Source organism: Rhinatrema bivittatum, chromosome 1, assembly GCF_901001135.1.
Source record: "Rhinatrema bivittatum chromosome 1, aRhiBiv1.1, whole genome shotgun sequence".
In the NCBI taxonomy this organism is placed as follows: Eukaryota; Metazoa; Chordata; class Amphibia; order Gymnophiona; family Rhinatrematidae; genus Rhinatrema; species Rhinatrema bivittatum.
In genome coordinates, this window is record NC_042615.1 from 835,515,218 (window position 1) to 835,541,663 (window position 26,446).

General features: G+C 50.1%; 1 protein-coding gene across 3 annotated transcripts in view; it reads left to right on the forward strand.

The window, feature by feature from the left end:
* The window catches only part of LOC115079627 (tropomyosin alpha-4 chain-like), a 113,224-nt gene that overhangs the window by 45,976 nt on the left and 40,802 nt on the right, over positions 1-26,446 (forward strand). For all 3 annotated transcript variants that reach the window (XM_029583360.1, XM_029583346.1, XM_029583354.1), the window contains exon 4: positions 15,299-15,402. In XM_029583360.1, coding sequence (XP_029439220.1) covers positions 15,299-15,402 — 104 coding nt within the window. The remainder of the gene's footprint in view (positions 1-15,298; positions 15,403-26,446) is intronic.

The window sequence follows — 26,446 nt, forward strand, 5'->3', positions numbered from 1 at the left end:
ACTCCTTTTCTTATCTCTCACTGATACATTGAGGCGGGGCATTGACTCTGGTCATCAGTTCCTTCTTGTCTCTTTGGACATCTCATCTGCCTTTGACACCATCGACCACAATATCTTACTTTTCCGTCTCCAAGAATGTGGTCTCTCAGGCATTGTCCTTAAGTGGTTTAAATCATACCTCTCTGAACGTTCTCAAACAATAAAATATGGGAATACCTTTTAGTCTCTCTTCCCCATTAAAACTGGAGTTCCACAAGGTTCCTCCCTTTCTGCGAGTCTTTTCAATATAAGTTATTTTCATCTTTTTCAGACTGCTACGAACTATACGCTGACAATATTCAGTTTGCTATTCGTCTTCATTCTTCATGGCAAGATACTGTTGAACATCTACAAATTTGTCTATCTACCATCACTAGTCGGTTGAAACATAATAAATTGTCTTTAAATATGACCAAAACCGAGTTCATTATCATTCACGGCCCTTATACTACTATTCATGAAAAGTTCATCTCTTTCAAAGGCGAGCAGTTTCCGTTTCAATCTCCAGTCAAAAGTCTTGGTGCTCTGCTTGATCCACTCTTTCCTTTCACCCACAGATTAAACAAGTTATCTCACTCGGCTTTTAAAATATGGGTGCTGTCCGGTCTTAAAAAATTGCTACATCCTCCAGAGTTCCGTACGGTGCTTCAAACATCAATCTCTCCTATACTCGATTATTGCAATAGTTTATACACAGGTTTTCCTAAAACCACCATTCGCCCTCTTCAGGTACTCTTGAACTCAGTGCCCATGTACTTGCAGGCCTGAGACACCAGGATCATATCACTGCTACTCTGATGGACCTGCACTGGGCTCCCCATTGAAGAACGTATTAAATATAAACTTGGCATGATGATTTTTAAACTTCTTAACGATCATTCTTGCCACTGGGCAAATGCTATCTTGAAATTTTATCAACCTACCCGTCTTTTACGCTCTTCTCAGCGAGGCCTTCTGGAAATTCCATCCCCTAAAATAGCTCGACTCCGTATCACGTGTGAATGTGTTTTTTCAATGGCAGGACCTATCCTCTGGAATTCATTTCCAATAGACATCAGGTAGTGCGATTCTCTCAAGGCGTTTAGAAAATCAATTAAAACTTTTCTTTTTAACTTGCCTTATTCTAAGTACTATTTATTGTTTATTTATTTAAGTTCTTTTAATATACCGATGCTCAAGACAAGGTCTTATCGTACCGGCTTACAATAAACAAGGGGAAACCAGTTAACATAGGAAGTGAAAAAAAAAAAAGTTACATTAAAACAGGGAAATCGAACATGGTAGTTGGAAGGAAAGGATAGATAATTACTATTCTAAACATAATGTTTCTAATATTATTTGGTTTTATGAAGTTCTTTTAATCTAATTTTTATTAATTTTATGATAAGTCTGTTATTTTAAGATTGTTTATTATGTGTTGGAAATATTTAATGAATGTTGCCTTGTATTTCGCCTAGGCCTTTTAGAGTTAGGTGATTCATACATTTTGAATTAATATAAATGTAAAATGTAAATCCTTCTCCCGCACTGATGTTGGAAGTCCCATGCAGACTCATCCTTCTCCCTGTGCTGACACTGGAGTCCCATGCAGACTCATCCTTCCCCGTGTTGACACTGGGAGTCCCATGCAGTCTAGACTGGTGCTTCCCCTGCTCTGAAGTAGACAGCCCCATGCAGACCCATCCTTCTCCCTGTGCTGACACTGGGAGTCCCATGCAGACTCATCCTTCCCCGTGTTGACACTGGGAGCCCCATGCAGACTGGTGCTTCCCCTGCTCTGAAGTAGACCGCCCCATGCAGACCCATCCTTCTCCCTGTGCTGACACTGGGAGTCCCATGCAGACTCATCCTTCCCCGTGTTGACACTGGGAGCCCCATGCAGACTCATCCTTCCCCGTGTTGACACTGGGAGTCCCATGCAGACTCATCCTTCCCCGTGTTGACACTGGGAGTCCCATGCAGACTCATCCTTCCCCGTGTTGACACTGGGAGTCCCATGCAGACTCATCCTTCCCCGTGTTGACACTGGGAGTCCCATGCAGACTCATCCTTCCCCGTGTTGACACTGGGAGTCCCATGCAGACTCATCCTTCCCCGTGTTGACACTGGGAGTCCCATGCAGACTCATCCTTCCCCGTGTTGACACTGGGAGTCCCATGCAGACTCATCCTTCTCCCTGTGCTGACACTGGGAGCCCCATGCAAGACCCATCCTTCTCCCTGTGCTGACACTGGGAGTCCCATGCAGACTCATCCTTCCCCGTGTTGACACTGGGAGCCCCATGCAGACTCATCCTTCTCCCTGTGCTGACACTGGGAGCCCCATGCAAGACCCATCCTTCTCCCTGTGCTGACACTGGGAGTCCCATGCAGACTCATCCTTCTCCCTGTGCTGACACTGGGAGCCCCATGCAGACTCATCCTTCCCCGTGTTGACACTGGGAGCCCCATGCAGACTCATCCTTCTCCCTGTGCTGACACTGGGAGTCCCATGCAGACTGGTGCTTCCCCTGCTCTGAAGTAGACCGCCCCATACAGATTTTGTCCTTACCATGTTGTAAGTCTAGGGGCCGCGGGCAGATCCACACACACTTCCAAACACACAACCTCTTTAATACACACATCTATCATTTCCTTCTCTCCCTGGTCACTGATAGCTGAAAATTGGATTAGGGACTTCAGGGAGACAGAGTTGGGGAGTAACCTGGGAGAGAAGTACATTTTAATATGTGCAAAATCTCTCACCCCAAATGACAGGACCTAGAACTAAAGAGAGTGCAGCACCACCAGTGCTGGGTGTTGGAGCTTATGGCTAGAATGTAAAAATGCATATAAAATGGTGTGAACTTTCCACAGTCACATAATCACTATGTACTGCACAGAACATGCATGAAATACCTCGACCGCGCGGCTCACACTGTTCTCTCATCTCCTGCCCTTCTCCAGCTCTCCCACCTCCAGCTGACATTCTCTCCTCCTCCTCGCCCCTCTTCTATACATAATCACTATGTACTGCACAGAACATGCATGAAATACCTCGACCGCACGGCTCACACCGTTCTCTCATCTCCTGCCCTTCTCCAGCTCTCCCACCTCCAGCTGACATTCTCTCCTCCTCCTCACCCCTCTTCTATACATAATCACTATGTACTGCACAGAACATGCATGAAATACCTCGACCGCGCGGCTCACACTGTTCTCTCATCTCCTGCCCTTCTCCAGCTCTCCCACCTCCAGCTGACATTCTCTCCTCCTCCTCGCCCCTCTTCTATACATAATCACTATGTACTGCACAGAACATGCATGAAATACCTCGACCGCGCGGCTCACACTGTTCTCTCATCTCCTGCCCTTCTCCAGCTCTCCCACCTCCAGCTGACATTCTCTCCTCCTCCTCGCCCCTCTTCTATACATAATCACTATGTACTGCACAGAACATGCATGAAATACCTCGACCGCACGGCTCACACTGTTCTCTCATCTCCTGCCCTTCTCCAGCTCTCCCACCTCCAGCTGACATTCTAAGAACATAAGAACATAAGAAAATGCCATACTGGGTCAGACCAAGGGTCCATCAAGCCCAGCATCCTGTTTCAAACAGTGGCCAATCCAGGCCATAAGAACCTGGCAAGTACCCAAAAACTAAGTCTATTCCATGTAACCATTGCTAATGGCAGTGGCTATTCTCTAAGTGAACTTAATAGCAGGTAATGGACTTCTCCTCCAAGAACTTATCCAATCCTTTTTTAAACACAGCTATACTAACTGCACGAACCACATTCTCTGGCAACAAATTCCAGAGTTTAATTGTGCGTTGAGTAAAAAAGAACTTTCTCCGATTAGTTTTAAATGTGCCCCATGCTAACTTCATGGAGTGTCCCCTAGTCCTTCTACTATCCGAAAGAGTAAATAACCGATTCACATCTACCCGTTCTAGACCTCTCATGATTTTAAACACCTCTATCATATCCCCCCTCAGTCGTCTCTTCTCCAAGGTGAAAAGTCCTAACCTCTTTAGTCTTTCCTCATAGGGGAGTTGTTCCATTCCCCTTATCATTTTGGTAGCCCTTCTCTGTACCTTCTCCATCGCAATTATATCTTTTTTGAGATGCGGCGACCAGAATTGTACACAGTATTCAAGGTGCGGTCTCACCATGGAGTGATACAGAGGCATTATGACATTTTCCGTTTTATTCATCATTCCTTTTCTAATAATTCCTAACATTCTGTTTGCTTTTTTGACTGCCGCAGCACACTGAACCGACGATTTCAATGTGTTATCCACTATGACACCTAGATCTCTTTCTTGGGTTGTAGCACCTAATATGGAACCCAACATCGTGTAATTATAGCATGGGTTATTTTTCCCTATATGCATCACCTTGCACTTATCCACATTAAATTTCATCTGCCATTTGGATGCCCAATTTTCCAGTCTCACAAGGTCTTCCTGCAATTTATCACAATCTGCTTGTGATTTAACTACTCTGCACAATTTTGTGTCATCTGCAAATTTGATTATCTCACTCGTCGTATTTCTTTCCAGATCATTTATAAATATATTGAACAGTAAGGGTCCCAACACAGAACCCTGAGGTACTCCACTGTCCACTCCCTTCCACTGAGAAAATTGCCCATTTAATCCTACTCTCTGTTTCCTGTCTTTTAGCCAGTTTGCAATCCACGAAAGGACATCGCCACCTATCCCATGACTTTTTACTTTTCCTAGAAGCCTCTCATGAGGAACTTTGTCAAACGCCTTCTGAAAATCCAAGTATACTATATCTACCGGTTCACCTTTATCCACATGTTTATTAACTCCTTCAAAAAAGTGAAGCAGATTGTGAGGCAAGACTTGCCCTGGGTAAAGCCATGCTGACTTTGTTCCATTAAACCATGTCTTTCTATATGTTCTGTGATTTTGATGTTTATAACACTTTCCACTATTTTTCCTGGCACTGAAGTCAGGCTAACCGGTCTGTAGTTTCCCGGATCGCCCCTGGAGCCCTTTTTAAATATTGGGGTTACATTTGCTATCCTCCAGTCTTCAGGTACAATGGATGATTTTAATGATAAGTTACAAATTTTTACTAATAGGTCTGAAATTTCATTTTTTAGTTCCTTCAGAACTCTGGGGTGTATACCATCCGGTCCAGGTGATTTACTACTCTTCAGTTTGTCAATCAGGCCTACCACATCTTCTAGGTTCACCGTGATTTGATTCAGTCCATCTGAATCATTACCCATGAAAACCTTCTCCATTACGGGTACCTCCCCAACATCCTCTTCAGTAAACACCGAAGCAAAGAAATCATTTAATCTTTCCGCGATGGCCTTATCTTCTCTAAGTGCCCCTTTAACCCCTCGATCATCTAACGGTCCAACTGACTCCCTCACAGGCTTTCTGCTTCGGATATATTTAAAAAAGTTTTTACTGTGAGTTTTTGCCTCTACAGCCAACTTCTTTTCAAATTCTCTCTTAGCCTGTCTTATCAATGTCTTACATTTAACTTGCCAATGTTTATGCTTTATCCTATTTTCTTCTGTTGGATCCTTCTTCCAATTTTTGAATGAAGATCTTTTGGCTAAAATAGCTTCTTTCACCTCCCCTTTTAACCATGCCGGTAATCGTTTTGCCTTCTTTCCACCTTTCTTAATGTGTGGAATACATCTGGACTGTGCTTCTAGAATGGTATTTTTTAACAATGACCACGCCTCTTGGACATTTTTTACTTTTGTAGCTGCTCCTTTCAGTTTTTTTCTAACAATTTTTCTCATTTTATCAAAGTTTCCCTTTTGAAAGTTTAGCACGAGAGCCTTGGATTTGCACACTGTTCCTTTTCCAGTCATTAAATCAAATTTGATCATATTATGATCACTATTGCCAAGTGGCCCCACCACCGTTACCTCTCTCACCAAGTCCTGTGCTCCACTGAGAATTAGATCTAAAATTGCTCCCTCTCTCGTCGGTTCCTGAACCAATTGCTCCATAAAGCTATCATTTATTCCATCCAGGAACATTATCTCTCTAGCGTGACCCGATGATACATTTACCCAGTCTATATTGGGGTAATTGAAGTCTCCCATTATTACTGCACTACCAATTTGGTTAGCTTCCCTAATTTCTCTTAGCATTTCACTGTCCATCTCACCATCTTGACCAGGTGGACGGTAGTATACCCCTATCACTGTAGTCTTCCCTGATACACAAGGGATTTCTACCCATAAAGATTCAGTTTTGTATTTAGTCTCATGCAGGATGTTTATCCTGTTGGACTCTATGCCATCCCGGACATAAAGCGCCACACCTCCTCCCGACTGCTCCTCTCTGTCATTGCGATATAATTTGTACCCCGGTATAGCACTGTCCCATTGGTTATCCTCTTTCCACCATGTCTCTGAGATGCCAATTAAGTCTATGTCATCATTTACTGCTATACATTCTAGTTCTCCCATCTTACTTTTTAGACTTCTGGCATTAGCATACAAACATTTCAAAGTTTGTTTTTTGATTGTATTTTTATTCTGCTTTTTAATTGATAGGGATAAGTTACAATTTTTTAGCTCAGGTGAGTTTTTAGTTACAGGCACTTGGACTACTTTTCTAATTATTGGAACCTCACTGTCGGGATGCCCTAATTCTAATGCATCATTAGTATCCTTTAAAGATACATCTCTCCGAACCATGCGCTGCTGAGCGACTGTCTGCTTTCCCCTTTGTTCTAGTTTAAAAGCTGCTCTATCTCCTCCTCCTCGCCCCTCTTCTATACATAATCACTATGTACTGCACAGAACATGCATGAAATACCTCGACCGCGCGGCTCACACTGTTCTCTCATCTCCTGCCTTTCTCCAGCTCTCCCACCTCCAGCTGACATTCTCTCCTCCTCCTCGCCCCTCTTCTTTACTATCCATCACTTAACTCATTCTCTTGTACCTCATCTACTTTTTACCTCTCACCCGTATCTCCCGTCACCTCTCCCAGACCTCCTCTTCCTCCTCCTCCTTCTCCTCTAGTTTGGCCCCGCAGCCATCCTTCACCAAATCACCTCTCCCCCTTTCCTTTCACCTCCTCCAGCCTTTAATCTGTCTCTCAATCTATCCCTTCTTTCTCTCCTCTCCCTCTTCTGTGCTGCCTTCCTGTTTCTAGCCCCCTCTCTCCCTTCCTCCCCCTCCCCATATTCTTGTCTTTAGCCTCAGACCTCCCAATACCTTCATCTTTCTCTCCATCTTTCTCTCCAGTTCCCCTCCCCTCCTATCTCCTCCTCATCCCATCTCTTCTCCCTTTCTTGTGTTTGTCTCCCTCCCCTCAATGCTCCCTCTGTATCTTTCCCTTTCATTCCCTTCCCTCTCCTCTCATCCTTGATTTACCTTTTTATTAACCCCCCAACTTATGCGCCCACTGTGACTCTCCCTTCCTCCGCTATATCTTTTTGTCTGTCTCCTCTCCCTCCCCTAATTCCTTGTCTCTCCACTCCCTCACTGTATCCTTTTGGTCACACCCCCTTCTCCCCTCCCCCTTTCCTTCTGCTTCTCACTCATTTCCCTATTATATACTCTCTCTACCCCTTCTTCTATTGTACCCTGCCTCTCCTCCTCTCCATTATATACTCCTTATGAGTCTCTCTCCCAACCTCCACTTTGCCTCCTTTGTTATATTCTTACCCCATGCCCTCTCTTTCTCCTTTAGGCTCTGTCACTCCCCCCCTTCCATATTCTTTGCCTAGCTCTCCTCCTTCACTGTCTCTCTCTCCTCTCCCTCTGTCTCACTTCCATCCATATTCTCTTGTCTTTTTCTTCCTTTCTCCACTTTTTCTCTCCCTCAGCTCCTTACCCTATGCTCTGTCTATATCCCCTCCTCCCCCTCTATAATCCTTTGTCTCCCTTGCTTCCCCTTACACGGGCCCCTCAGTATCTCTCCCTCCCTTTTCCCTGTCTTTCTCCTCCTCTACTGCATTTTTCTTTGTCCTACCCTTTCCCCCTCTGTCTCTCTTGTTCCCTCCCCTCATCCATATCCTCTTTTCTCTCTTCCTCCACTGCTCTCCTTTGCATGCCCACCCCTCTTTATCTTTCCCCTTTTACCGCTCTCTCCTTGTTAATGGTACCTTGTCCCTCTCTGTCTTCCTGCCCCTTCTCCAAAGCCTGTGCCTAGGGCGGGAAATTCCCTGCTGCCCTCCTCCCCCTCCAGACCCCTGCTCCCAGCTCCAGCGGCGATGCTGACAGGGCGAGGACTAAGCCTGGACTCACGGGCCCGGCCCCCCCCCCCAAGCCGGGCCTGCTGCCCTCCTCCCCCTCCACCCGCGACGCTCAGCAACGGGAGGGGGCGGGGCACTGAGCCCGAAGGCGGAGCTGAGGGCTCCGTGCCCCGCCTCCTCTCCCCGTTCCGCCCAATCGCAGCAGAGTAAAGGAGGTGGAGCCGTGACGCAGCGCGTCGCCCTGTAACCAGGAAGTGTTGCTGGGGAGAGGAAGCTCCGCCTTCTCATTTGCCTGGTTCAGCCCAGGGCTCGCGAGCCCCCCCTGTGTACTCAGAGACCCAGGCCCCCGCGACTTCCCAGGGAATCGGGACGTGCACTTAAAAGCCTTTACTATTGTAAAGGCTTTTAAGTTTATTGATCTGGGAAAGAGCCCTGGTGGGGGTGGAGTGGGGGCCCGAAAATTCAAGGACTAGAAATCAGGGGGGTGGGGGGGGGTTGTGAGGAGGGTCTGGGAAGGAGCGAACACTGGAGGGGGGGAGATGCTCAAGGATCGGCGATAGAGAGGGGGTGGGAGTGGAGAATAAGATGCAAGGTTCAACATAGGAAGGGGAGGAGGAAGGACTAAGGGATGGGGGGCTCCCCACAAGTCTGTGCCCTGGGGCCTCATATGTCTTTAGTTCTGTTTATACTGTTTATATGTTTATACCTCCCTTTGATTGCCAAAGTTATGGAGAAAGTTGTTAACAAACAACTTACAGAATATCTTGACGAAAACAATATCCTCACCTCAAACCAATTTGGCTTTCGTAAGACTATGAATACCGAATCGTTATTAACATCATTATCAGACACTATCATTTTCAACCTAGAAAAGGGCCAACCTTGCCTCCTCGCTCTCCTGGATCTCTCATCAGCGTTTGATACTGTTAACCACTCATGCCTCCTGCAACTCCTAATAGACATCGGCATTACAGGAGTAGCTTTTAACTGGTTCAAATCATTTTTGGAGAACAGATCATACAAGGTCAAGATAAATAACAAAGAGTCCCACACCATCGAATCCAAAAGGGGGGTACCACAAGGATCATCCCTCTCCCCGACCCTTTTCAATATTTATCTGCTCCCACTCTGTCAACTTCTTACTAACCTTAAGCTAAGACATTACCTATACGCGGATGATATTCAAATCCTCATCCCTATAGAAGATTCCCTACACAAAGCCATATCATTCTGGAATAAATGTCTGTCAGCTATCAACAATCTACTCACCAGCCTCAACTTGGTTCTAAATAAAAACAAAACTGAAATCCTCATCATAGCACCGGAAAACTATACCCTCTCCCCACTTTCTACCACTAACCAACATCCGGACACCGCAGGGCTCTCCACCACGCAACAAGTTAGAGACCTGGGAGTCATCTTAGACAGCAAACTCTGCTTCAACAAATTCGTCAACAACACAACAAAAGAATGTTTCTTTAAACTTCAAACATTAAAGAAACTCAAACCTCTCCTCCTTTACAGAGACTTCCGCATGGTCTTACAAGCCATCATACTCCCAAAGCTGGATTACTGTAACTCCCTCCTCCTAGGCCTTCCAGCATGCACCATCAAACCACTTCAGATGGTCCTGAACGCCTCTGCAAGAATTCTATCAAATGCCAAAAAAAGAGATCATATCACCCCTATTCTCCACCATCTCCACTGGCTTCCGATTAAATACAGGATCCAGTTCAAATCTTTAATGATGATTCATAAGGCCTTACACAACATCGCACCTCTCAACCTAACATTTCAAATTCGATTACACACATCCGTGAAACCAACCAGAAGCGTCTATCAGAACAGACTAATCACACAACCGGCGAAATCCGCTCTGAGGAAACGTGCACTATCCACAGCTGGCCCATCACTTTGGAACTCGCTCCCTCCAGACCTTCGTTTGGAAACATGCCACCCTACATTTAAAAAGAAACTTAAGACTTGGCTGTTCAAACAAGCTTTCCCCTAGAGCCAAGAACACGAAGAAAAGTATTTTCAAGCCCACAACGATTTACTCAGATCTATTATTTTATTCAATCAGAAATTTACACATGCTGAATTCATACATACTACATACATATACTCATATTGACTTCATATTTTTCCATGTTATTCATTGATTTATTAACTGCTTGTTTATTAACGGTTAAATATCATACACTATTTGCTTCAATTAATTTATTCAATGTAAAAACTTTGCTTACTTAGATTTGTTCAATGTAAAAACTTATTTTTATTATGTTCTATCTTCTATGTAAACCTCTATATTTTTTTTAGCGATAGTTACTGTTCTTTGTAAACCGGGGTGAATTGTATACTATACAGGAACCTCCGGTATATAAATCATTTAAATAAATAAATAAATAAATAAATACTGCTGTTCTCTGCCTCACCCCACCCTGCCCCACTGCTCTCTCCTGCTCTTATTGCTTCTGCCCTCCCCTCAGCTTATCTCTTCTTTGAGCTCTCCCTATCCCAGCCATGTCCTTGCAGATCCTGCTCTCCTCCCTGCAGCCTTACACAGGGGTAATAGTGCACAGCCCTTCTGTACTCCCTCCTGCATCCTTACACAGGGGTAATAGCGCACAGCCCTTCTGTACTCCCTCCTGCATCCTTACACAGGGGTAATAGCGCACAGCCCCTCTATACTGCCCCCTGCAGCCTTACACAGGGGTAATAGCGCACAGCCCCTCTGTACTCCCTCCTGCATCCTTACACAGGGGTAATAGCGCACGGACCTTCTGTGCTCCCCCCTGCAGCCCTACACAGGGGTAATAGCGCACAGCCCTTCTGTGCTCCCCCCTGCAGCCTTACACAGGGGTAATAGCGCACAGCCCTTCTGTGCTCCCCCCTGCATCCTTACACAGGGGTAATAGCGCACAGCCCTTCTGTGCTCCCTCCTGCATCCTTACACAGGGGTAATAGCGCACAGCCCTTCTGTACTCCTCCCTGCATCCTTACACAGGGGTAATAGCGCACAGCCCTTCTGTGCTCCCCCCTGCATCCTTACACAGGGGTAATAGCGCACGGCCCTTCTGTGCTCCCCCCTGCATCCTTACACAGGGGTAATAGCGCACGGCCCTTCTGTACTCCCCCCTGCATCCTTACACAGGGGTAATAGCACACGGCCCTTCTGTACTCCCTCCTGCAGCCTTACACAGGGGTAATAGCGCACGGCCCTTCTGTGCTCCCTCCTGCAGCCTTACACAGGGGTAATAGCGCACGGCCCTTCTGTGCTCCCCCCTGCATCCTTACACAGGGGTAATAGCGCACGGCCCTTCTGTGCTCCCTCCTGCAGCCTTACACAGGGGTAATAGCGCACGGCCCTTCTGTGCTCCCTCCTGCAGCCTTACACAGGGGTAATAGCGCACGGCCCTTCTGTGCTCCCTCCTGCAGCCTTACACAGGGGTAATAGCGCACGGCCCTTCTGTGCTCCCTCCTGCATCCTTAAAAAGGGGTAATAGCGCACGGCCCTTCTGTGCTCCCTCCTGCATCCTTACACAGGGGTAATAGCGCACGGCCCTTCTGTGCTCCCTCCTGCATCCTTACACAGGGGTAATAGCGCACGGCCCTTCTGTGCTCCCTCCTGCATCCTTACACAGGGGTAATAGCGCACGGCCCTTCTGTGCTCCCTCCTGCATCCTTACACAGGGGTAATAGCGCACGGCCCTTCTGTGCTCCCTCCTGCATCCTTACACAGGGGTAATAGCGCACGGCCCTTCTGTGCTCCCTCCTGCAGCCTTACACAGGGGTAATAGCGCACGGCCCTTCTGTACTCCCCCCTGCAGCCTTACACAGGGTAATAGCGCACGGCCCTTCTGTACTCCCTCCTGCATCCTTACACAGGGGTAATAGCGCACGGCCCTTCTGTGCTCCCTCCTGCAGCCTTACACAGGGGTAATAGCGCACGGCCCTTCTGTGCTCCCTCCTGCATCCTTACACAGGGGTAATAGCGCACGGCCCTTCTGTGCTTCCTCCTGCAGCCTTACACAGGGGTAATAGCGCACGGCCCTTCTGTGCTCCCCCCTGCATCCTTACACAGGGGTAATAGCGCACGGCCCTTCTGTGCTCCCCCCTGCATCCTTACACAGGGGTAATAGCGCACGGCCCTTCTGTGCTCCCTCCTGCAGCCTTACACAGGGGTAATAGCGCACGGCCCTTCTGTACTCCCTCCTGCAGCCTTACACAGGGGTAATAGCGCACGGCCCTTCTGTGCTCCCCCCCTGCATCCTTACACAGGGGTAATAGCGCACGGCCCTTCTGTGCTCCCTCCTGCATCCTTACACAGGGGTAATAGCGCACGGCCCTTCTGTACTCCCCCCTGCATCCTTACACAGGGGTAATAGCGCACTGCCCTTCTGTACTCCCTCCTGCATCCTTACACAGGGGTGATAGCGCACGGCCCTTCTGTACTCCCTCCTGCAGCCTTACACAGGGGTAATAGCGCACGGCCCTTCTGTACTCCCTCGTGCATCCTTACACAGGGGTAATAGCGCACGGCCCTTCTGTACTCCCTCGTGCATCCTTACACAGGGTTAATAGCGCACGGCCCTTCTGTACTCCCCCCTGCATCCTTACACAGGGGTAATAGCGCACGGCCCTTCTGTACTCCGCCCTGCATCCTTACACAGGGGTAATAGCGCACGGCCCTTCTGTACTCCGCCCTGCATCCTTACACAGGGGTAATAGCGCACGGCCCTTCTGTACTCCCCCCTGCATCCTTACACAGGGGTAATAGCGCACGGCCCTTCTGTACTCCCCCCTGCATCCTTACACAGGGGTAATAGCGCACGGCCCTTCTGTACTCCCCCCTGCATCCTTACACAGGGGTAATAGCGCACGGCCCTTCTGTACTCCCCCCTGCATCCTTACACAGGGGTAATAGCGCACGGCCCTTCTGTACTCCCCCCTGCATCCTTACACAGGGGTAATAGCGCACGGCCCTTCTGTACTCCCTCCTGCATCCTTACACAGGGGTAATAGCGCACGGCCCTTCTGTACTCCCTCCTGCATCCTTACACAGGGGTAATAGCGCACGGCCCTTCTGTACTCCCCCCTGCATCCTTACACAGGGGTAATAGCGCACGGCCCTTCTGTGCTCCCTCCTGCATCCTTACACAGGGGTAATAGCGCACGGCCCTTCTGTACTCCCTCCTGCATCCTTACACAGGGGTAATAGCGCACGGCCCTTCTGTACTCCCCCCCCTGCATCCTTACACAGGGGTAATAGCGCACGGCCCTTCTGTGCTCCCCCCTGCATCCTTACACAGGGGTAATAGCGCACAGCCCCTCTATACTGCCCCCTGCATCCTTACACAGGGGTAATAGCGCACAGCCCTTCTGTACTCCCTCCTGCATCCTTACACAGGGGTAATAGCGCACAGCCCTTCTGTACTCCCTCCTGCATCCTTACACAGGGGTAATAGCGCACGGCCCTTCTGTACTCCCCCCTGCATCCTTACACAGGGGTAATAGCGCACGGCCCTTCTGTACTCCGCCCTGCATCCTTACACAGGGGTAATAGCGCACGGCCCTTCTGTACTCCCTCCTGCATCCTTACACAGGGTTAATAGCGCACAGCCCCTCTATACTGCCCCCTGCATCCTTACACAGGGTTAATAGCGCACAGCCCCTCTATACTGCCCCCTGCATCCTTACACAGGGGTAATAGCGCACGGCCCTTCTATACTGCCCCCTGCAGCACATTAAAACCTTTCCCATCGCTCTCTGCCTGCCTGGGCCCCTCTATCCCAGCTCTGATCTGCTTCCTGGGGGCGTGAGTGCCACCTCAGGCTGATCCAGAGCTGCTTTTGCCGCAGGGTAGAGTTGGAGTTGTGATGCTGATTGCCCATTGATTTCCTTAAGACCTCCCTATAAGCAGGGCTGTTATTGAGGGGGGGGTACCTGCTGGTCCCCGCACCTTTATCTGTGATCCCCTCCCTTCCCCGTCTCCTCTCTCTGCTGCACAGGGGAATGGCAGAGATCTTTCTCTTTTTGGATTGATTTGCTTCTCTGTGACTGCTCTGCCACCTGATGCCGGGAGGAGGAGGGGGAGGGCAGGGTAGTGCGAGGAGGGAGGGAGGGTCCGGCCCCCGAGTCCCCATTGTTGCGGAGGGGGTGGGCGTGGCTGCTATGGCCGGAGAGCAGGAAAAGCTGTGATTTCAGGGTGGGCCCGATCTGGTTTTCCGGCACTGAGCTTGCATTTTGCGAGGAATCGCGCGGCGCAGGGGGGGGGGGGGGAGGCATTTCTGGTCCTATCCTTGCACCGCAGGCAGAGTCTTCCTCCTTCTTCACCCTTCCCGCTCGGTTTTGGTCTTCACCTTTCTATTTATGATTTCCGGTCACTTACTCTCAGGAGGGCCTTCATTTTCATTCTATCTATGCTGGGAATGTCAGCAGTGGAAAAAAGACTTTTTTCACAGATTTTCCCACTAAGATTCAAACTCCCAGGGAGAGTAAAGTAGAAAGTGAGAGGCGCCGCCTGCTCCTCCCGCACGGCCCGGGTTGCATTCAGTCAGTCCCGTGTGCGCGTGCGCGGGGCGGCTGCGGTGCGGCCGCTTCTGTTTTCCTTGTAGGAGGGGCAGCAGGGCTCTAGGGCGAGACGATGTAATATTTGCAGAGCTGTCACTTCAGACTCCCGGGCAGGGGGTGCATCTTGTTACCAGCCTGCAAGGCTCCCAGAGAAACCCAGCTCCGGAGATCCCAGTCCCCCCCGCATGCTGGGAGCTGCGCTCCTGCCGCCCCGAGGAGACGCGGAACTACAAGTCCCTGCCTGCCCGGCCGGTCCGCTCCACATAACTTTATTGTCCGCACAGTTTTGTACGTGGTCACACTGGTAAGATCAGCAGGAGAGGCGGAGAGCTGGTGATCGGCGCTGGCCCTTTAAGAGAGGGGAGGGGGAGGAGGAGCCCTGCATCCTGCTGAGAGAGGGGTGAGGCTCAGCCTTTCTTCGCCGGGATTCCGCTTCCAGCCCTGGCACAGAGAGCAGCCATGTCCGGGGGAACCTCCATCGATGCGGTGAAGAAGAAGATCCAGAGCCTGCAGCAGGTGGCGGACGAGGCGGAGGAGAGGGCCGAGCTCCTGCAGAGGGAGGTGGACGCGGAGAGGCAGGCCAGGGAGCGGGTAAGGCACCCCCCCCCCGGGGACCCTGCTGGTGAAATGCAAGGGAAAAGTAATAAACTGATCCACCCTCTGTGCTCTACCCCCACCCTCCTGCACTCCAGGGAGCGGGTAAGGCACCCCCCCCCCCCGGGGACCCTGCTGGGAAAATGCGAGGGAAAAGTAATAAACTGATCCACCCTCTGTGCTCTACCCCCACCCTCCTGCACTCCAGGGAGCGGGTAAGGCACCCCCCCCCCCCGGGGACCCTGCTGGGAAAATGCGAGGGAAAAGTAATAATCTGATCCACCCTCTGTGCTCTACCCCCCCCCTCCTGCACTCCAGGGAGCGGGTAAGGCACCCCCCCCCCCGGGGACCCTGCTGGGAAAATGCGAGGGAAAAGTAATAAACTGATCCACCCTCTGTGCACTACCCCCACCCTCCTGCACTCCAGGGAGCGGGTAAGGCACCCCCCCCCCCCCCGGGGACCCTGCTGGGAAAATGCGAGGGAAAAGTAATAAACTGATCCACTCTTTCATCCTCTGTCCACTACCCCCACCCTCCTGCACTCTCTATAACCCATTGCCCCAGGCATCAGCCCCCTGTACCCTGCCCCTCTCCATCCCTCTCTCGCCGGTGCAGGGAATATGTTCTTGTGTCTCCCTCAGCATGGATGGGCACAGATATGTCTGGTGAGTGCTATTAGTGTCCTCATCTGTGCTAGCAGTGGCCCCTCCCCCCAGGGGCATGTGCCAGGGCCCAGTTACTGCGCTGGGATCCATCCCTGTGCCAGAGCTGGGGCCGGGCTCAGTCCTGGGTCTGCAGTTACTGATGTCCCCACTTACCTCTGCCCATCTTCCTGAACTGACCATGTGTCCGCATGAGAAATAGCAGAGCATCCCTGGACTGACCCTGGCAGGATCCCACAGATTCTGCTGTCATCTCCCCCAGGCGTCTGCAGAGTTTCTCTGCTCATTCTTTTGTGTGAAGCCTTGGGTTTTCTCTCGGTTTTGGGAATGTGCATCCCTGATCTGTTTGTGTACAGGGGGTGGGGAATGCATTTCGCTTTCTATTTCTCTGGTGTTCTTGGGCTTTTCAGCTCATTTTTGCCAGCTCGGTTCTATTTCTAGGTTGTGGTCAGTGTTTGGTGAATGGCCTCCTCTTCCACAAGGCGTGGTCACTTCCTGGGGAATGCTGTGAACTCTGGCTGTGGGCCCGGGCAGGCGGGTGGGAGGAATGCAGAGAGTACGCTGGCCTTTGTTCTTCTGCAGGAATATTAATTGCCCTGATGATTTGTACTTGTGCTGCCAGATAGCAGGCACGGTGTCCAGGCAGTCAAGAAGAGGAAAGCACTGCCTGGACCTGTGAAATTTCATCTGCATGGCTGCTTTTCCTCCCCTGATTTAAACATGTTGAGGGGGGGGGGGCGGATTCCTCCTCCTAATCCATTTCGGAAGCCCACCTGGACTTTTAGAGGAGAGAGGACAGGACAATCAAGACAAATGAATCAGACTTAATGAAGCTTAATTGCCTTGAAAAACCTCCCTCCCCATAGTTAACATAAACCCAACAGTGGAATTCTCTGTGTGGGATCTTCCCTCTCCTCCAAGTCAGCGCAGGACCATTCCAGCCTCCCCTTTCCATGGACAGAATGGAATTAACCCTAGCCAGGAAAAGGCAGCACTGTATATAAGCCCTAGAACACCAATACACCGCCTCTTGGTAAAATAGAACAAGCCAGACTGTTACAGATCCCAGACAAACTAAACTGGAAACCCCAAGAGGGCAGACTCTGCCTACAGTGCAACACTGGAAAAATAGAAATAGAATGCAATTCTTCCTGTACTGTGCAAAATCCTAAGAGATCCCAATAAACAGTGTGATATGTGTATTATAATATAATCCCTCCCAGAGCACACCCATAGGGAACACTTTCCCTGAATGTTTGTAGATTTGAAAGTACAGTGTGATATGTGCATTATAATATAATCCCTCCCAGATCATAGTACCTGGAAGAGCTGCCCTGAATGTGCATAGATTTGAGAGTACAGTGTGATATGTGTATTATAATATAATCCCTCCCAGACCACACTACCGGGAACACCTCCCCTGAATGTGCATAGATTTGAGAGTACAGTGTGATATGTGCATTATAATATAATCCCTCCCAGACCACAATACCGGGAGCATCTCCCCTGAATGTGCATAGATTTGAGAGTACAGTGTGATATGTGCATTATAATATAATCCCTCCCAGATCACAGTACCTGGAAGAGCTGCCCTGAATGTGCATAGATTTGAGAGTACAGTGTGATATGTGCATTATAATATAATCCCTCCCAGACCACACTACCGGGAACACCTCCCCTGAATGTGCATAGATTTGAGAGTACAGTGTGATATGTGCATTATAATATAATCCCTCCCAGATCACAGTACCTGGAAGAGCTGCCCTGAATGTGCATAGATTTAAAAGTACAGTGTGATATGTGCATTATAATATAATCCCTCTCAGTGAGTGATGTGTGTATTATAATATAATCCCTCCCAGACCACACCCATAGGGAACACTTCCCCTGAATGTGCGTAGATGTGAGAGTACAGTGTGATATGTGCATTATAATATAATCCCTCCCAGGTCACAGTACCTGGAAGAGCTGCCCTGAATGTGCAAAGATTTGAGAGTACAGTGTGATATGTGCATTATAATATAATCCCTCCCAGATCACACTACCGGGAACACCTCCCCTGAATGTGCATAGATGTGAGAGTACAGTGTGATATGTGCATTATAATATAATCCCTCCCAGGTCACAGTACCTGGAAGAGCTGCCCTGAATGTGCATAGATTTGAGAGTACAGTGTGATATGTGCATTATAATATAATCCCTCCCAGACCACAATACCGGGAGCATCTCCCCTGAATGTGCATAGATTTGAGAGTACAGTGTGATATGTGCATTATAATATAATCCCTCCCAGATCACAGTACCTGGAAGAGCTGCCCTGAATGTGCATAGATTTGAGAGTACAGTGTGATATGTGCATTATAATATAATCCCTCCCAGACCACACTACCGGGAACACCTCCCCTGAATGTGCATAGATTTGAGAGTACAGTGTGATATGTGCATTATAATATAATCCCTCCCAGATCACAGTACCTGGAAGAGCTGCCCTGAATGTGCATAGATTTAAAAGTAGTGTGATATGTGCATTATAATATAATCCCTCTCAGTGAGTGATGTGTGTATTATAATATAATCCCTCCCAGACCACACCCATAGGGAACACTTCCCCTGAATGTGCGTAGATGTGAGAGTACAGTGTGATATGTGCATTATAATATAATCCCTCCCAGGTCACAGTACCTGGAAGAGCTGCCCTGAATGTGCAAAGATTTGAGAGTACAGTGTGATATGTGCATTATAATATAATCCCTCCCAGATCACACTACCGGGAACACCTCCCCTGAATGTGCATAGATTTGAGAGTACAGTGTGATATGTGCATTATAATATAATCCCTCCCAGATCACGGTATGTGGAAGAGCTCTCCCTGAATGTGCATAGATTTGAGAGTACAGTGTGATATGTGTATTATAATATAATCCCTCCCAGATCACACTACCGGGAACACCTCCCCTGAATGTGCATAGATTTGAGAGTACAATGTGATATGTGCATTATAATATAATCCCTCCCAGACCACACCCATGAGAATATCTCCCTGAATATGTACAGACTGTTAGATGTATTGAGGAAATGCAATTTTTAAGCAATGTAATTTACCTCCATGAATGGCTTTAAAGATTGTCGTGAAGTCTGTGGACTGTCATGTAGCTGCATGAAGCAGGCAGCTTCTCTCCTGTGCATCTGTACAGCGCTGCCTAGATCTGGGAGCAGTAATATTGTTACAACTATGAGATACTTTTATAACTCTCCACATAGGGCTAAATTCTCGGGCTGCTTTTTCTCCACCGATTTTAACTCCAAATTTCAAAGGGACATGCGCGCATAAATTCACTTAAAAAATATGTGGGTTAGGTGTATATGAAGTTACCCCCCCCCCCAGCCAAAGTTACACCTGTCAAGGAGTGGGAATAGAGGGGATTCCCCTGTACTGGTGATAGAGATGGGGGGTGTGGGGGGTCCTGTGTACCAGGGACGGTGAGAGTAGAGAGAGGGGTGGGATAGAGGGGGATTCCCCTGTACTGGTGATAGAGATGGGGGGTGTGGGGGGTCCTGTGTACCAGGGACGGTGAGAGTAGAGAGAGGGGTGGGATAGAGGGAAATCCTCTGTACTGGTGAGAGAGATGGGAGGTGTGGGGGGTCCTATGTATCAGGGACGGTGAGAGTAGAGAGAGGGGTGGGATAGAGGGGGATTCCTCTGTACTGCTGATAGAGATGGGTGGGTGTGGGGGGGGGGGGTCCTGTGTACCAGGGACGGTGAGAGTAGAGAGAGGGGTGGGATAGAGGGGGATTCCCCTGTACTGGTGATAGAGATGGGGGGTGTGGGGGGTCCTGTGTACCAGGGACAGTGAGAGTAGAGAGAGGGGTGGGATAGAGGGGGATTCCCCTGTACTGGTGATAGAGATGGGGGGTGTGGGGGGTCCTGTGTACCAGGGACAGTGAGAGTAGAGAGAGGGGTGGGATTCCTCTGTACTGATGATAGAGATGGGTGGGTGGGGGGAGGTCCTGTGTATCAGGGACGGGGAGAGTAGAGAGAGGGGTGGGATAGAGGGGGATTCCTCTGTACTGGTGATAGAGATGGGGGGTGTGGGGGGTCCTGTGTACCAGGGACGGTGAGAGTAGAGAGAGGGGTGGGATAGAGGGGGATTCCTCTGTACTGGTGATAGAGATGGGGGGGGTGGGGGGTCCTGTGTACCAGGGGCGGTGAGAGTAGAGAGAGGGGTGGGATAGAGGGGGATTCCCCTGTACTGGTGATAGAGATGGGTGGGTGGGGGGAGGTCCTGTGTATCAGGGACGGTGAGAGTAGAGAGAGGGGTGGGATTCCTCTGTACTGATGATAGAGATGGGTGGGTGGGGGGAGGTCCTGTGTATCAGGGACGGGGAGAGTAGAGAGAGGGGTGGGATAGAGGGGGATTCCTCTGTACTGGTGATAGAGATGGGGGGGTGTGGGGGGTCCTGTGTACCAGGGACGGTGAGAGTAGAGAGAGGGGTGGGATAGAGGGGGATTCCTCTGTACTGGTGATAGAGATGGGGGGTGTGGGGGGTCCTGTGTACCAGGGACGGTGAGAGTAGAGAGAGGGGTGGGATAGAGGGGGATTCCCCTGTACTGGTGATAGAGATGGGTGGGTGGGGGGAGGTCCTGTGTATCAGGGACGGTAAGAGTAGAGAGAGGGGTGGGATAGAGGGGGATTCCTCTGTACTGGTGATAGAGATGTGGGGTGTGTGGGGTCCTGTGTATCAGGGACGGTGAGAGTAGAGAGAGGGGTGGGATAGAGGGGGATTCCTCTGTACTGGTGATAGAGATGGGAGGTGTGGGGGGTCCTGTGTACCAGGGACAGTGAGAGTAGAGAGAGGGGTGGGATAGAGGGGGATTCCTCTGTACTGGTGATAGAGATGGGTGGGTGGGGGGAGGTCCTGTGTACCAGGGACGGTGAGAGTAGAGAGAGGGGTGGGATAGAGGGGGATTCCTCTGTACTGGTGATAGAGATGGGTGGGTGGGGGGAGGTCCTGTGTACCAGGGACGGTGAGAGTAGAGAGAGGGGTGGGATAGAGGGGGATTCCTCTGTACTGGTGATAGAGATGGGGGGTGTGGGGGGTCCTGTGTACCAGGGACGGTGAGAGTAGAGAGAGGGGTGGGATAGAGGGGGATTCCTCTGTACTGGTGATAGAGATGGGGGGTGTGGGGGGTCCTGTGTACCAGGGACGGTGAGAGTAGAGAGAGGGGTGGGATAGAGGGGGATTCCCCTGTACTGGTGATAGAGATGGGTGGGTGGGGGGAGGTCCTGTGTATCAGGGACGGTGAGAGTAGAGAGAGGGGTGGGATAGAGGGGGATTCCTCTGTACTGGTGATAGAGATGGGAGGTGTGGGGGGTCCTGTGTACCAGGGACGATGAGAGTAGAGAGAGGGTGGGATAGAGGGGGATTCCTCTGTACTGGTGATAGAGATGGGAGGTGTGGGGGGTCCTGTGTACCAGGGATGGTGAGAGTAGAGAGAGGGGTGGGATAGAGGGGTGGGATAGAGGGGGGAATTCCTCTGTACTGCTGATAGAGATGGGGGGTCCTGTGTACCAGGGACAGTGAGAGTAGAGAGAGGGTGGGATAGAGGGGGATTCCTCTGTACTGGTGATAGAGGTGGGGGGGTCCCGTGTACCAGAGATGGTGAGAGTAGAGAGTGGGGAGGTGATCTGTAGCTGTGATGGAGGGGAAGGTGGGGTGAGGCAGCAGGAGGAAGGGAGGGCAGGATGCTGGTGACCTGTGTATAGAAGAGGAAGTGAGATGGGTGTGGGGGAGGGGAGGGCGAGAAGCAGGCCCGGTGAATTATTCATGCTCCTCTGGTGTCTGGTGCCTGTAATTCGGGTGCTGTCTCCATCATTCGGGCCTGATCCTCTCCCAGTTGGATTCAGGTAACGCGTGAGGCCTCACAGTCTCTCCCTGTCTTGCCACAGTGCCACGTAACGTGGTGGGAAGAAAGTATTGCAAAGGGTGCAGGCGGGAGCGAGTTCCCAGGTGCTGTCCCTGCTCAGGATCCCCGCACGTTGCCAGGCACAGGTCTGTGGGGAAGGTTTTGCATTTCGGTTTGTCCCTGCGCTCCTGTGCCCTGCCTGTGCTGGCTCCCATCCCAGATGTGTGCTGGCTGCAGCCGGGAATGGCTGGGGCCTTGCAGGGGGCGCCCGCTGGGAGCCGGCAGGACCTCTGGCCGAGGGCCGCACGCTGACTCCACGCTGCGCTTCAGCAGTGGGGAGAGGCAAAGTCTGCAAACAGACGCGCCCGCCCGTCTCGTGGGAAAGATTCACGTGGGGATGAATTCTGCAGGCTGGAGGTGGTCCCCAGAGGGGCAACCAGAAGCCATTCCTACACCTCAGAGGTAGAAAAGCGCAGCTCTTTTCTAGGAAAGAAGGCTGAGGATGAGGATGATCAGCTCTTAGGGGTCAGGAGGAGCATGGGAAGGTGCTTCCTTATTGCTGAAAGCCTGGTGGATGAGGGGAGCGGCCAGGAGACAGGAACAGCCTGGGGCGAGCAGAGGGAGCCTGAGATAATACAACAGGAAGGAAACTCAGACTGGATGGGCCCCTGCGCTCCTGACCACATTTTTATTTTTTGTTTCTCTGAGTTTTAGGCCACCCCGGTGACCTGGCTCCCAGGATTTTTCCTTGGATAATTTTTTTTTTTTTTTATAATCATTTTACATAATATACAAATAAAACATTTGTATAGGAAATACAGAGATACTCAAACGAATAATCTAAGGCTAAAAAGAAAAGCCTACAATTTAAACACCAATATCATATTCTCAGTCTCTTATTACATAGGAAATCAGGGAGAGAGCAGAGAGTAATTCACAAGGAGCATATAATATAAGCATTTTCAAATTAGGTACTTTAACCACAAATATAAAGTCTATCTATACCCTTTATGTTTCATCAGGAAGCCTGCTCCCAGAAATAAAGACCCCCAACTGTTCTGGTACAAACATAAGTATTCCTGGCCAGTTGGATTATGCACTTACAGGGGGGTATCTAACTTAAAACTACCCCCTAGTGCTAGGGTCTCGGCTCTCAAAGATAGGAACTCTTTCCTACGCTGCTGCGTAGGTTTTGCTAGATCAGGGTACACTCGAACCAGACCACCTAAATAGGAAACATTTATATATTTAAAATAACTCTTCATTATCAATGATACCGCCATTTTCATCAAAAAAAAGTAACAAAAAGAACCGCCCTATCCATTATTTCAACATTGGAATTTTCCAAATAATCTGTCAGATTCTGAAAATCTGATTGTGGGGGTAATGTTAACGGTGTGCTGGTTCTTTTAGGTAAAAAGAAAAGTGTTTTTTTAGGTGCTATCATTTCATTTGGAATTTTTAATGCCTCAGTTGCATATTTCTTAAATGACAAAAGAGGTATTTCCCCAGCAATAACGGGAAAATGTAATAATCTAAGATTCAAATGCCTCATATAGTTTTCAATGGACTCAAGCCTTCTCAGAGATGATACTTTTTCTGAGGCTATTACAGCGTTTGCATTCTGTAGACTTTCTATGTCCTCATGTATTTTCTTAATAGAGTTATCTTGCTCAATAAATTTGGTTTTTGTGTCCGTTTCGAGGACCCTGACCTTAGCCACAATCTCATCCAGCTTTTGGGTCTGAATATCTAGTTTAAGGGACATTCCTGCTACAAGTTCCCAGATGTTCTCTAGGGTTATCACTGCCGGTTTGTTCAATTGCCGGGGAGGGTTCCTTACCCCTGAGGCGAAGCTTTCATCAGCTTCGCTCGATGTTTTGGGAGATACTACTCTCATTCTTCCTCCCACTCCCGATATTTCCAGTTCTTGGGGATCCGGAATAACTCCCTCCACTCCACTCGTTTGACCGACGTCTGGGCCACCCAGCGAGCTCTGTCTGATAATATCCTCAGAAAGCAACTCGTCTCCTCGGTCGGTTGTTAGAGGCAAAGTTCTCGGTGGTGTTCTACAGTCGGGAGGGCTCAGTGAAAGTTCCCCAGGTGAATAAGGCTCTCCTCTCGCCTGTTCACCAACGGGGACTGACGCCCTTAATTGTTGTGGTTGGAGGGCGAAATCTGAAATCAGTCGTTGTCCGGCAGCAGAGTTCGGGTCTGGTGGATAGACCCGGACTTTGCCTTTTCCTTTTATGAGGCATTTGCAATGAAGACACTTCAAAATGAAAACTAATAGAAACTGGAGCCGGAAACTTACGACGAAACACCCTCACAAAGCACCATTTTAAATCTCCTCTCTCCCTTTATGGCGGACTGATATGATCTGTGAGGGAACCCCCGTCCTCCCGTCCTTCTCTGGACTAAGCCGGCGCGCCCCTTAGGGCGCGCGGCTTGGCGGTGCGCCGGCGGCAGCGGTGCGCCGCTCCTGTGCCGATTTTATGGGCGCCTGGGTTCCTTCCGCTGACGTCAGGAGCGTCGGGGGTCTGGTCCCTTCTCTGGTCACGGGCAAAGGCTCCGAGGATCAAGCACAGGTGTACCGATTCAGGAACAGATAGTTTCTTCTCCAGCTACCAGGCAAGTCCTCACCTCTCGCTCAGGCCCGCAACAAAGTCTCTCCTCCTGCGCCGTATTTTTTTTTTTTTTTTTTTTTTAATTTACGTTTTTACTGTGAAATGCACGGCAGGTGAAAGTGGCAGAGTGGTGCTGCTGGGTGGCTCTTCACAGAGCGACAGAGGCCTCGGGGCGTCTGTCTGATTTCCGTGGTAGTGACACGGTGGGATGAGGCGATTGGGTCAGATCCAGTGGGAGCGGCAGCAGGAGCCTCTGAGCTGTCACGGGTGAGGCCTCACCAGGACTGTTGGGTTCCCTTCTGGAGGCTTCCAGCGCTGGGCTTGATGGCTGCATGCAGCGTGCCAGAGCTCGTGGGTAAGAGGAGAGCTGTGCTGAAGCTCGTGGGGTAACCTGCATGGCCCCCTTGTGCTTCCTGGAGGGCTGCCTGAATTGCACGGAGGGCGCGTGGCTGATGCCCGAGCCGACGGGTCACAAACCTTAGCGCTCTTGGCAGTGAGACAGTGGGCAGGGAGCTGAGGGTTGGCTTAGGCTGTCGGTTCATAGAGAGCAGGGGTGATGGAGGGCACGCTGGCTCCAGCGCTTTGCTGTATAAGCTCTCTAGGATGGGCCCTTGTGCTGGTAAGGAAGTGCCGTGCGGGCAGCATTGCAGTAGTGATACCGGTGGTGGTGGGGAGCAGGAGACCCCCAGCTGTTCTGCAGCCTGAGCTCTGTACTAAGCTGGAAAACACAGGTGACAATACGGACACTGAACGCTCTGCCAGACCGGTTCCCCCCCCTCCCTTACTGCTGAGCCAGGACCGTGCTGGAAGGAAGCCCAGCGTCCTGTGCGCTGCTGGCTCACGAGCTCCCGCCTGAACGTAAGCAACCCAGGAGCTGCTCTCTACGGAACCAGCGTCCTGTCAGTCCGGGCCCCTTGCAAGTACCTGGCAGATCCATCACAAGAGGAAAGTCTCGTAAGGAGATGATGATGAATGAGAAAGATCAGCCGCATCTCCCACGCTGCCTGATCTTTATCAGTTCTATTCAAAAGCATTTATCCGGCTAAAAGGAAAATGTGGCCACTTATCTCGCTAAATTCCAGCCAAATAACTTTAGGGGTATCCTGGGGTCAAAAGTAGGAAGAGATGAATTAGCCAGAAAAAGTTATCCAGCAAACGCCAGCAATCAGAGTTATCCAGACGACTTATCCTGCTAACTATAGCCGAGTATATTCAGTGGTGCGACTGTGCCGCAGAATTAGAGGCACTGGTAATTAGCCAGATTAGTGTACTCGGGCTACCTAGCTGACCCACACATGAGCTGACTATAACATCTCCACCTTCCCACTGGCCGTAGTTTTCAACAAAGAGGATTTGAACTCCTATCCTCTAGCTTTTTGGGCAGCAAGGAGAACATGGTGCACAGATCCCAGCCCTCCTCCATTGTGAGAATGTGTTACCCTGTGAGTGTGATACAGTGAGAGGCTGGTAGCACATGCAGCCCCTCCTCCATTGTGAGAATGTGTTACCCTGTGAGTGTGATACAGTGAGAGGCTGGTGCACAGATCCCAGCCCTCCTCCACTGTGTGAGTGTGTTACCCTGTGAGTGTGATACAGTGAGAGGCTGGTGCACAGATCCCTGCCCTCCTCCATTGTGTGAATGTGTTACCCTGTGAGTGTGATACAGTGAGAGGCTGGTGCATGGATCCCTGCCCCCCTCCATTGTGTGAGTGTGATACAGTGAGAGGCTGGTGCACGGATCCCTGCCCTCCTCCATTGTGTGAATGTGTTACCCTGTGAGTTGATACAGTGAGAGGCTGGTGCACGGATCCCTGCCCTCCTCCATTGTGTGAATGTGTTACCCTGTGAGTGT